The 12,552-nt window shown below is 37.4% G+C and overlaps 1 protein-coding gene across 4 annotated transcripts in view; it reads right to left on the bottom strand.

Annotated features, from left to right (window-relative positions):
- Positions 1-3,042: 3,042 nt before the first annotated feature.
- Positions 3,043-12,552, bottom strand: part of LOC124301010 (cadherin-89D) — a 47,104-nt gene continuing 37,594 nt past the window's right edge. For all 4 annotated transcript variants that reach the window (XM_046755634.1, XM_046755623.1, XM_046755614.1 and 1 more), the window contains exons 14-21: positions 12,177-12,389; positions 11,449-11,537; positions 10,697-10,780; positions 10,511-10,579; positions 9,520-9,723; positions 6,213-6,416; positions 4,696-4,902; positions 3,043-3,939 (exon numbers count right to left, since the gene is read on the bottom strand). In XM_046755634.1, the coding sequence (XP_046611590.1) occupies positions 3,510-3,939; positions 4,696-4,902; positions 6,213-6,416; positions 9,520-9,723; positions 10,511-10,579; positions 10,697-10,780; positions 11,449-11,537; positions 12,177-12,389 (1,500 nt within the window). In that variant the 3' untranslated portion in view covers positions 3,043-3,509. The remainder of the gene's footprint in view (positions 3,940-4,695; positions 4,903-6,212; positions 6,417-9,519; positions 9,724-10,510; positions 10,580-10,696; positions 10,781-11,448; positions 11,538-12,176; positions 12,390-12,552) is intronic.

The following is a 12,552-nucleotide window of genomic DNA, read 5'->3' on the forward strand; positions in this document are numbered from 1 at the left end:
CCAGGTTTCCGGACGATATTTGAGAGCGAATTGTCGGATACGGGGTGAAAGCGGGGAAATATTTCCGCCCCCGCGACGCTTTCATTGCGTCCTCATAAGAGGCCGAATATATCATTCGTAAATAGGTTGCCTGTTCGCGGAGGCTGCAAGTCCAATTGTAATTGGTTTTAGCCACCGTGCTCCCGTTACCTCCCGCTCAACCAGCTGTGTCATGGCCAATTGCCTGATAATTCGAACAATTTTACTCAACGAACTGCTAGCACTTCACCCCCCTTCCTCCCCGATACACCCGTTACCTACGACACACCCACGCCTTAACGACCCGCCTGATTTTTCATACAAATTGCTTATTTTAAACGTACGGTATGCTTTAAGGGGACAGGTTGTAGACTTTTTTTTTTTATTTGTTTTTTAATGTCAGTCGGTATGAGAATGATGTATAATAGTATTAAATGATGACAATTACGATTAACGGTAGAACAAATGAAGACAACGTGTTATCGTGAATAAATGAACGAATGAATATTTTATAGAGATAAATTCTACGAAACTTTTGCAATGGAAACGTATCGAATGACATACAATTTTTAACGTACGTGAAAATAACACGGGTCAAAAAAAGGAATTGTTGTTTTTTTTTTTCTTTTTTTTTTTTTTTTGTTTCCTGGGTTTATATTTCAATCAATAAATTTTGGTTCTATACATCGAATAGTAATCAAAATCTTCATTTATTATTTATATTGTTTGCTTTTTTATTTTTTACGTTGATATATGAGTCTTGAAGTTTTTGGATGATGGTATAAACAGCGGGTAGCAGCACGTTGAAATAAAAAACATATTTTGTGCAATGAAAATGTTTTTTCTTTTATCAGTTACGTGGAAGAAATCAAAATTTGATATCTGTAACCTAGATTCAAAATTCGTATTGACCGGTGCAAGTTTCTTATTAACCACGAATATTGTCTCGTTATTTCTCGATTTCATTATCGAAGAGCTATAAAGAAACGATAGAATTTAAAACGTTTATAAAGTAGCATATATGTATATGAGTGCGCAATGAATAATTGTATAAATTGATAAAATATGATGCTGACATTTTATCGTGGTATCTGAAACCCTGTACATGGTGACGAAATTCGGACACTAAGATGGAGGCTTTTTAGTATTATATTCCTAAATTAAGGGTGTAGTTTCAGCGAGGAATCGATGAAAATGATCGACAATAACTGATGTATAATTTCCTGAAATTTCTTGAAAAATGATATTCAAAGGACAAGCTTCTCATTATCTTTAAGCTTCATATTTTTCACAAATTCCTTTCGACTCATATTCGCTGTGAAATATATTACATAAATTGCTGACCTGATAAAATTAATTTTTCAATTGACAAATGAATGATGAAAAAAAAAAATAAAAAAATGGAGACATTTTAATTGATCATTTTTTTTTTTTTTTTTTTATTACAGATATATTATCGTTACGATTATTGTTTATGAAAATTTACAGATCAATATACAAATAGTATGATACATTAACAGTGACTGAATACGTATAAAACATATTATATTGTTCGAATGAAGTCTTAAATCCTATTATAATTATTACAAGTGCACGAATTGACAGGAGAACTTCTCCGCAATCTTTGCTGCTGCCGCTGCGTTTGACTTTACATAATTATTACAATCTCACGACAATTGGGTTTACGTGATTTGACGCAGAAAAAAAATGAGTAACAATATACTGCAGAGTTATGATTCTAATTACAATAAATATATTACAAAAATAGATGGATGAAATTACGCAGCATGTTTCGAAGATGAGCTCATACACAACGACGGTATGACTACATCCGTACATAACTTCATCTTTAATGGAAAGCACCTTTGAGCTTTTTCGAGTACACTTGAACCTGACTCCGTGACGCACGCACGAACGCTCGTCAAATCAGCAAACAAAGCTCTTACGCACGCGGAAGAATGATGATTTTACACGAAACGCGTATAATAAACGAGGATATTCAACGTGTAATTAGCCACGCGTATGAACACTCGTAGACTTTCGACATGGATTTTCCTACGAGTTTCACCTTTCACACGAATCGTTAACCGTGTCTAATTACACCCTGAAATTATACCTAAGCAATCGTGAGCATAAATCGACGATTTGATACCCGGAAGTTGGAGAATAAGTGATGGAAAAAAAAAAAAAAAAAAAAAAAAAAAAAAAAAAAAAAAAAAAAGGGAAAACAACAACATGAACAGGAAAATCAACGTCTCGTCATATTTACAAAACTGAAATTGAGGAATCGCTGACCTGGGCAGTTTTGTACGTTATCTGAGTAATTCCACGTGAGATAATCATCTTACGTTAATTCACCTCGTGTATACCGTATTATGGAGGTAACGTACTAATTTAAGTTTATCTTTCATATTCACCTGCAGATATCAACAGCTGTACATCTTCGTGTCTTTTACGATGACGACGATTAACAGCGCAGCGAAACATTACAGACGACGCTGTTCGGCGTTTGGACTCTAATTCGATTTTCCGAAAATAAATAATTCGACAAAAACGTACTTCTGAAAAAAAAACCAAAAAGAAAAATGAAAAAAAAAAAAATACGAAGGATCGTTTGAGCCGCGAGAATATTTTTCTTTCGCCAATGAAATTGAAAAAATCAACCGCTTTGACCTAAATTTCTTTCGACCTCAATTAAACTTTTGTCATCACAAGATTGACTGAACAAAAATTATCTGTCGTGACAATACATATTTTTCCACAGATCAAGACGAAATATGGTATTTTGAATCAGCAATTTTTTTTCCTCGGTGCATTAAGGATCTCCGATTATTGTCGTTATCTTATCTGCGATCATTGAGATGATAATGAGAGATAATTTTATTTCTTATCAAAATAATTGCATATCTTTGATCTTATCTAGATGAAATTGTATGTGAGGACCCTCAAACACGGTACAAATGGATATTGATGGGACTCAGATATGGGTTAGAGAATTTATGCACTACGGCTTGGTTGTGGATTTTTGTATTTCTGTATTTGTTTTTTTTTCCATAACGGTATCCGTTTCAATTTTTTAAATTTTTTCTCTCGTTCGCGTATCCAATATTATTAAATATCAATAACAAACATTGCATCGGCAAGTTGCGGGGAGAAAATTGCCATGCAACGTACGATTCTTGATACAAGTTTTTTTACAGTCTTAAAACGAGCTCTTAATGTAAGAATGAACGATTTTTTTTCCCCCGGAACTTTCTATGCGAGAAAAAAAAATTGAGGATTCGAAGAAATAATTTTTTTCAAAACGAAAACGAAAAAACCAGAAACCAAACCGTAGTGCATAAGTCCCAGTTAGCCTGGTACTTGGGACAAATACCTCCGCCTGAGTCCCATCAAAATCCCAATTCATCCACACACGATGACGATACTCACGATGTTGCACAATTCACTGAACCCAGATCAACGTCGGGAGTCTTCAATCGGAGAATAACTTATCTCGGTCTCGCGTACATGACGTTGAACCTTTCGCTCTGACGCCTCGTCAGCGCCGCGGCGGCTGGCGTCGATATTACGACGTTTTGGGACTTGCCGTGGAGCGTCGACGCGTTCGCCCCCGAGATCGAGGGTATCAGGCCCTCCGTACTCGGGTGCTCGTGGATCACGGTCTCCGTGATGTTGTTCTCCGCCTCCGAGGGCAGCGAGTCCGGATCCGAGCGCCTCTTTGACCTCTTGAAAGCGCTCTCCGACGCGAAATTCGAGCCTGACGAGGTCGGCCCGTTTCCTGCGGACGAGTGGAAACGGTGACGCCTCCTAGACGACGGTAAATTCGCGCGTCTGACCACCGTGCTCATCTCCTGCCCGTGGGATATCTCGTTTCCACTGTCTCGACGATTCAGCGACTTCAACGAATCTTCGTAACCGCTGAAAGTTTTCGAGGGTTACGGATTAGACATCTCAAGAACTCGTACATTCAAGGCCATCCGATACGGGCCTTTTTTTTTTTTTCTATTTTTATACATCGCAAATAGTTTCAGCTAATTCCATTTGATCGGTTTCGAGTGGGTAGATACAGAAAAGGTTCCTAATAACTTTATACTAGTTTCAAATCTGTATGGATTTGATCGAACAGATTTGCACTGAATGCTTTGGGAGAATATCAAATCATTTTTTTTTTTTTTCATAAAATTTTGCCAATATTTCGCGTGGTTCACTGTTTTACCGACCATAAGAGATACGCGGCAGTTCGTAGAAATGTGAATTTTCGCAGATTTTTCATTGTTGTGTGCGTAACTTCAGAACTCATCCCGACAGTCACGAATTTGCGTATATTTTTTTTTTATCATCTCTACGGTTCTTTTGTTTTTCCTTTTTTTTTTTTTTTTTTTTTAATTCTTACACAGAGTTAGCCAAATGCTTGATACAGACTTCTGGAAATTTGCATTTTAAAGAGAAAAATTTTACCAGAGTCTACCAGAAAGGTAGAAAAAATAATTACGAAGGTATCGAAATTAAAATCATGCGGTGAGAGTTTAAAAATCAGACGAGTCTGGAAAATGTTGATTGTATAAGATTTGGGGGTGAAAAATTCTTTATAATTATTATGTTCCGTTGCGCTTCTTCTTCCTTCTTATTCCGATCGTGCATGATTTTTAAGGCGCAAACTTGGTTTAAAGTTACTTTTTAGAGATCCTGTAAAAGACTGACTTGCTGCTTTCACCACTTGAAGGACTCGAGGAATGACTGCAGTGGCATGTCCTCGCTACGATCCCTGAATCGTGGCCGCTGGAGTGGAGCGAGGCTGCCGAAACCTCCAATCCCGTCATTCCCGTCAGACCTGACAATCCCCCGGGAGCCGTTCTTCCCGTGTGCTTTGCGTTGCTCGATCTGAAAAAAGGGTACTTTATTGGTTCCTTTTTTTTTCTTCTTTCTCCCAGAGTTCAACGCAGGACAAAATCTCACACGTGGAGCAACATTCGCTTCGTATATACCGATCAAGCTTTTAAATTCGCGAAACGAATGACATGGATCGTTATCAGCGGTGAAAATCGATGCAAAGAAACTCGTTATAATCTTGATAATTGTTTTATATTTCGATGAAATTCAACGTACGTTCCGAACCCCGTCAATTTGAATCGTCGTTTCTTAATTTTATGATACAAAGGAAGTTTCGACCTTTAAAAATTTGTTCAGAACCCCAAATAAGATAACCTTGAATTGGAGACTTGAAAAAAGGAGAGTAAAAATCTTTCAAACCAAGCAAAGACTAATCCTAGTATCCAAGTCAGCGTCTTACGAATCCAGACTTCAACGTGATAGAGCTATAAAAAGCTAGTCGTCTACGGTAATAAAAATGCGTTGCTGTAAAATTCCTATGAATATACACGTCTGCAGTTCTTCGAAACGTAATTTTCGTAATCCAGTGTTTAATTTTAGTCCCATGTAGTTACAAGGCGTACCGTCACAAATTCAGGGGGAGAGATGTGAAGTATAAACAACGAAAAACGGGTTTATTAAATTCGACCCGTACAATATACATGTGTACGTATTTAGAAGACGTTTCAACGCAATTAATGTATCACACCGACCGACAAACTATGCGGTAAATTTATCACCCTAATTATTTCGCGTAGACGGTTGTTCGTTGCTGACGAAATCACAAAATATTATTCAGAGTGATAATTTATTGCCGAAGAACATTATATATAGCTGGACGAACAAAGAGGCCTGAAAATTCTTGCAAACAAAAAAAAAGTACAACCGTATGATTCGTTAGCGTCAAATATTCAGCGCTTGTCTTATTTTTTTGTATAAAAAAAAATTTTTTTTCTCTCTCCAATCGATTCAAAAAATTTTACAAAACCCAGGATGACGTAATACATGTAACGGAAAACGGTAAAAGTCTGAAAAATATTTTGAAATATTTTGGTGTTGAATATTCGATTTTTGTCCAGTAACCGAAAGAGAAGAAGCCAAATAACGAATATGCGTGCTTAATAAAACGTGTTTCGCGATTGACGAAGAGGTTCTGATTTTTTTTTTTTTTTTTATTTTTATTTTATATCACATCCAAAGCTAACCCAGCTTCTGGAATGAAAAATCTGTACAAGACATTTCGCTTTACGCTAAAACGCGTACGGGTATAAAAAGTTGATTTGAATACGCATTTAACGGTGTATGCAAATCGATATTCTTACCTGTGAAATCTCACGCAGCTTGGTTCATGCTCGTAGACACCCTGGTGCCTGACATCCCTCTCGAATGATTCCGGCTCGTAGTGATGAAGGCCGTCGACGAAGGTGGGGAACATTCCTGGCTTCTGCAGGGTGCCGTTTGGATCGGCAAGAGCGAAGCCGACCGGAGCTCCAGCCGCAAATATCGCGGCCTCCCGCTGCTGTCGGCTAATCAACAAATTTCATAACCGTCATAGTCTCGCCTCTGAAACTCGCGCTCGATTACCGCCTACAACTATTTTTCGTCCCGTCTCAATGCGAACAGAGAATATCGTAGAAAAAACGATCGTCTAAACATGCGTCAATAGCGTGGATCCGAATCCCTCTTCACGGTTGATTGTATTTTTTTTTTTTTTTAATTTTGTTGTCACACTACTGTGGAGAATGGATTGTAGGTTTTAATGGATGATTTTGACTTGAAAGTTTCTGTTTTTTTTTTTTTTTGTTTTTTGACCTTTAACTCGTGTACTCGTATATCACTATCAGTTGTATTTAGGGTCTAAATTTGAAATCATCAACATCCGGCTTGGTTTACAAATATTTATAATCTTTCGTCACGGGGTTTTTATATTCGGATGAAGAAAAAAAAAAGGAAATTTCAAAAGAAAGGCGTGTAATGAACGTGATGGAACAAGCGTGCCTGTTTTTACTCGTTTACATTTTCTGGTGATTTATTAGATCGAAGTAAATCGAAACGGAACCGTGTGCACAAGGATGTTAAGCTTCGGGTGTTCTAAATTTGAGTTTCTTGTATTAATCTTGACTTATTGTTTTGCCGAAAGATTGTCTGTCTCAGACGGGAAATTATTATTTTGTTTTTTTTTTTAATCGTATGAACGTAAATTAGGTAAACTAGTACGCGGAGTGAAATTTATATTTTATTTTTCAAACGATGTCGATGAAATAATTACAGTACGAGATTATGACTGAAAAGTGTCTAATTTGAAGAGGTATAAATAATTCACAAAATAAATTTTTCAGGACTTCAAAACCGACAGCTTGACAAAAACATTATGCATGTGGAATAAATAAGCGTTGCACCGGTTTGTCTCTTCATGAATAGCGCGAAAAGATATACATCCATCAACGGAAATGCAATTCCAAGTGACAATACACATGGGAAAATGGTTGGGAGAGGGGGGGGGGGGGGGAGAACCTGATCCATCGATCATAGACGAAGGTGGACGATATTTTTCGAAATCAACGAGCGTCGGTTGGTTTATAAGATTGTCTGGGGATAAGGGTGGATTCTAAGGAGAAATAACTAGTTTTTATTTACACACACGTGTAAATGCAAAGTGAATACACAAACTTGTTTCTTAAACAAAATGGAGTGGGTGTGAAATTATTATTGAATTATTGTTAGGATTAATGGTAGATTTCGTCGATAGGATGAGGGTTAGGTGAAAATGGAATAATAAATTATGTCTAAGCATACATGGTACAGAAGGTCCAAAAGCAAGCAACGACAAATGTGTTAAACAAGCGTGTTAGTAATGCCTGAACAAAATTGCACATGCGTAAGTATTGCATATATGTATATTGTATACATACGTGATAAGCGAACGTGATGTGAATAATTGGAAATTGTGATTTTTTTTTTGTTTTGAAATGTGTGTTTCAAGATTTTGAACATACTGCACCATGTATAGCGGGTTGTTAGATCTAATTATTATTGATTTTATTCTTACACAGGCTTATTACGTATCATTTATGCAGCGCAGAGTTAGGTATGTATTATTACAGCACGAATACAGGTACATTATGTCCAAAACATATCTACTTCCATTTAAAGTACATTTTTACGTGTTACACATGGTTTATTGTCGTAGCATTATACCGACGTTTCATAAAGATTCTATGTACATAATCGTAACTGGTACATTAATACTTTACACAAAAGACCTACTCCTACTCAGTTCATTGAGTCTAATGTAGTGTGCCGACGGAAAAATGTTCATCAGTCGACACGTAAGGTCCTGTATTATGATTTTTGCACATGGCTTAGAAATAATGATGGCAGATTAATTTCAAGATAAATAAAAGCAATCCTCGTCAAGGTTATTTTTTCTTCGAGTACTTATTTATAGAACTTTGTGAAAAGAGGATAGAAGACACAAAGTTTTTGATAACGTGCATTGAGAATTATCTTTGAAATACTCTAGGATTTTTTTTTTTTTGTTCTTTATTTCACTCGCAACATCTTCAATATTTTCAGACGTCTGTAAAAATATTTTACGAAATTTCGGGTAATAATCACGAGTATTGATCTTAACGGCACGTGATTTATTTCTGCAAAAAATTTAACGAACTGATGCATATTTTGTAATTTTTTAATACATTGAAGATAAAATCGTGAAACGAATATAATTTCTTTCCACATCCAAGCGCGCAGAGTTTAGTAGCTTGGAATAAAATCGTTGAATTCCGGAATGAATTTCTCGGCGGTATGAAGTGAAAGTGAAAGAGGGGACGCGTTCGATGGGCAGGTGAAAGCTAGGAAGAAGCAGAACCGCCTCAACAGCTATGATTAATCAAACTTCGGACACGCGTCCTTCGGATCATCCGTCCTCGCATTATCAACGTCAGAATCGAACTCGAAAAATCTATTTTATCAAGGACCCCGATCCCAGGAAACTTTCATCAGGTTCACCTTTGAATCGAGTGACCCACTCAGAAATTTACATATATACATTCTAAAGCTTGGACGTTCTCAAATGAAAACTTTTGCGAAAATCGTTCATCACCCAAGAATATAATACGAAAATGCAAAAATCACAAGAATTCGCTATTACCGACTGAGAGTATTTCTCGAGTTTTTTTCTTTTCTTTTATTCTTTTTTATTCGTTTGTTCTTTTTTTTTTTTTTTTTTTTTTTTTATTTGCAGTATGAAGAATTGCGACAAGTGAACAGGTCACAAGGTTCGCGGCACATTGCCAAGGTTGTGGCGTCCCCTACAAAAAGCAGATTAATCACGAACAATGTAAGAAGTATTAGCCACAGATGATGTACCTGATGTACAATATATTATTGACACACAGCGCAGGTTATTAGAGGCAGCAAAAAATAAAAAAGAAAAAAATAAATAATATAGAGAAAATAAAACCAAGGCATGCTTGAGGTGTAATTTTGCTGCGGTTACGAATCGATGAATGGTTAGATCATCGCGTCATTCAAACGACACGGAACTTGCCTCTGAATTACATCGTCATTCAAACGACGCGATCATTAGTTCTTCTGATAAAAATAATAACGAGGAAAGATTTCTACCGTTTGTTTCTCCGTACGCACGTAACGCAGAGTGCCGTGACCAAGGCGCCGACGAAGACTACGCATCCTAGAACTACGACTCCCACTTCAAGAGTCGACAGGAGGTACCTTTGATTCGTCTTTTTCGGAGTGTTTCCGGCTATTTCAAGCACGTGGTACTTTTCAAGTTCCCGTTTTATCTCCGACTTCTTGTTGTGGAATACGCTAAACGAGAAAAACAACCGTTAGAGTAGAGATTGATTCACCGATCTGGGCAATTAGTCGGACCCCTGAAAGGGTCAGGCAACTTTATAAATCACCCAAAAATGCCTAACCCAACCAATTTTATTCAATCGGTATTCAAGACGCCAAAGTTTTATACGGTATTTGTTTTTGCGGATAATTTAATTTACCAACGAATAACTGTATCTTTGATGTACTATACTAAACACTTATTCACATATCTCTTTCAAGTAAATCATCGAGACAAGCTTGTTCAGTCATTAAGCGAGTGACTAACTTTTTTCAAACTCAACGATTACGCGAATGAATTAATATACACCAGCGACGAACGATCGGTCTCTCGTTTTTTTCTTTGCAGATTTCTATGCGGCTTCATTACGGAATTCGTTTGCATAGTGTAATAAACCAGGGTCTATCGTCAGTTTAAAGGCTTCATCTATTGAAATTTCATCATCCGGTGTGCTACATGTTTACGTTATTCGGATACCGTTGCAAGTAATGCATTAACTCACAATCGACTCAAGCTGCTTACTTAAATGACCTTAGCTTCTTTTTATGAAAATTCTCCGAGTTTCTTGAACCGCGCGGAGAGATTGGAGACAGATTTGTATAAAGATAACTCGATGTGGAGAAATCCATTACCTAGTTACATGATCAAATTTATGTAGCGAAAATTTTGGAAGCTATTATAAAACACTTTATGATTCGATAATCTTATCGCGATATTATTCTGAAAATTTCACACGACTTTCCATTAGATTTTACTCACTTGTGGAGGGTGTCCATGTCTATCATGACGTTGAGATGTGGATCGACAGCGTATAAATACATGTCGGTTCTGAAAAGGAAGGAAGAAAGATGGATATAAAACGGAGGAATTCATCCTTACGCATCGCATAGATTTTGAATATCATATTAGGTATAGAAATGTAATTTGAATTTGAATGGAACTTACGAGCCGGCATCGATCAAATTCTTCTCAATATGGGGTTCAAGTTTTCTCACTCTCACATCCAGCCCTGTCACGTTGCGCAGTACCCTGAAAATTTTACAGCATCATTTAATTAATTTTTATCTATTTGCCTACTTAACTTTTTCACTCGTTTATTACTTTTTTTCCTCGATGTGAAATTGAATAATACATCTCGTTAAAATCATCTCCGAAAGTCGTTACGAAGCGCCTCAACTGCACTGCGATCCTTTCTCGTTCCCCTGATTTTCTTACCAACTCTATACAGCAACGATTGTTTGCTACCTTGCTACGTTTCCGAGGAATAAATTTGAATACACTTATACGACTTCACCCCACTGAATTGAATCCACAAATTTAATTCCCCGGGTAACCTGCCTTGAGGGGGTTACTCGCTCTTTTCTACACTCTTCGCGCACCGTATCGACTCTGCGACTTGCAATTATTTCCGCTGTGATTTCAAGTCATTTTTCGCAAATTCCAATCACTTTTTCCTACCTTGAATAAATTCTTCCTCATTTTTATCGGTTGTGCAAATATTTTATACGTTGCAGATGTTTTTATATCAGCTTAAAATAGCGGCGTGATGGTTTCTATTGATTATTTTCATTTGTATTTTCATATTGTATTAAAATTTTGTGAAACACCAAGGAACAACGTAATCGTTTCAACAGTCAATGATACTTCAAATCGGCTTATAGCCGTAACGTTTGTTTTTAAATTTCTTTCATACTTACGAAGTGATATTTTCGATTTGTCTCTCGATGTCGCTTGGTCTGTCACCCATAACCATAACGACCTGTTTGTGATCATCCAGAACGTAGACCTGTTTGAAAGTAAATTTTCCACATCGTTTACTGATATTTTGAATTTGGTTTTTTTTTTTACTCCATTGAAAATTCCTACGTGTTTAATAGTAAAAAAGCTCCTCCGCGGGATATAAGATCCAGGCTGTTAACCCGATACCCACACGTTCGGTTCAAATTCCCGGAGCTCGGTTCGTGACTGAGCGTAAAGTTCCGTGTCACAGTTCACTGGTTCCTTACGATTTAAAACGGAGCGTTCACCTCTGAGTAGCAATTCGCTCTGTAATCTTTCCGAACACCTGTAGGACCCAGCCGACTCGTTTCACGAGAAGGTCTCCGAAGGTCGAGCAAAGCGAAAGTACGTCCTTGAAGTTTACTGTCCGTTTCTTTAACACGCGCAGCGAATTTTCTGCTTTTATTTTCAAATTACTCAGTCACGTTTCGCTTCTTTTATCTATTTTTAATTCTTATTCATTCTTTTTCTCTATTTTTTATAACAGCCAGTTTTTTGGGACAGAAAATTTTCGGTAACCGACCAAGGCGAGAAATTATTTTTCTACTAAACCGCCGCTGGAATTTTCTCAGCGTACGAAGGCGAGGTAACAGCCTGAGCTGAGAGCTTTAAATTTCTGGCCAAGACTGCTGTGTGGGATACTCACAAAAACGTTGGCTATGCTGCTGCGGCCATCGTCTGCACCAGCTCTGTCCGTGGCCTTGACATCGAAGCCAAAGACGCGGCCGGCGTCTCGTGAAAAACTACCAACCGAACGGACTTGACCACTGAGTGGGTCAATGGCAAATCTTGGCGCGTCCTCTCGGCCAATAATCTGGTACCGTATATCTGCGTTTGTTCCCTCGTCCGGATCCTCTGCCTGGAATGAAACATTATCATTCTTCCTGTAATTTCTCTGTGGTTAAGACGTTGCGGTCATGGGAACTCGAATTTCTAGTCAGAGTAATTTTTCCCGGGGTTGGGTTCTTGGATTCAATATTTTACGGGATCAAAAGTTCTTTAATTTTGTTTGTTGCTTTTTG

Source organism: Neodiprion virginianus, chromosome 1 (assembly GCF_021901495.1).
Source record: "Neodiprion virginianus isolate iyNeoVirg1 chromosome 1, iyNeoVirg1.1, whole genome shotgun sequence".
Classification (NCBI taxonomy): domain Eukaryota; kingdom Metazoa; phylum Arthropoda; class Insecta; order Hymenoptera; family Diprionidae; genus Neodiprion; species Neodiprion virginianus.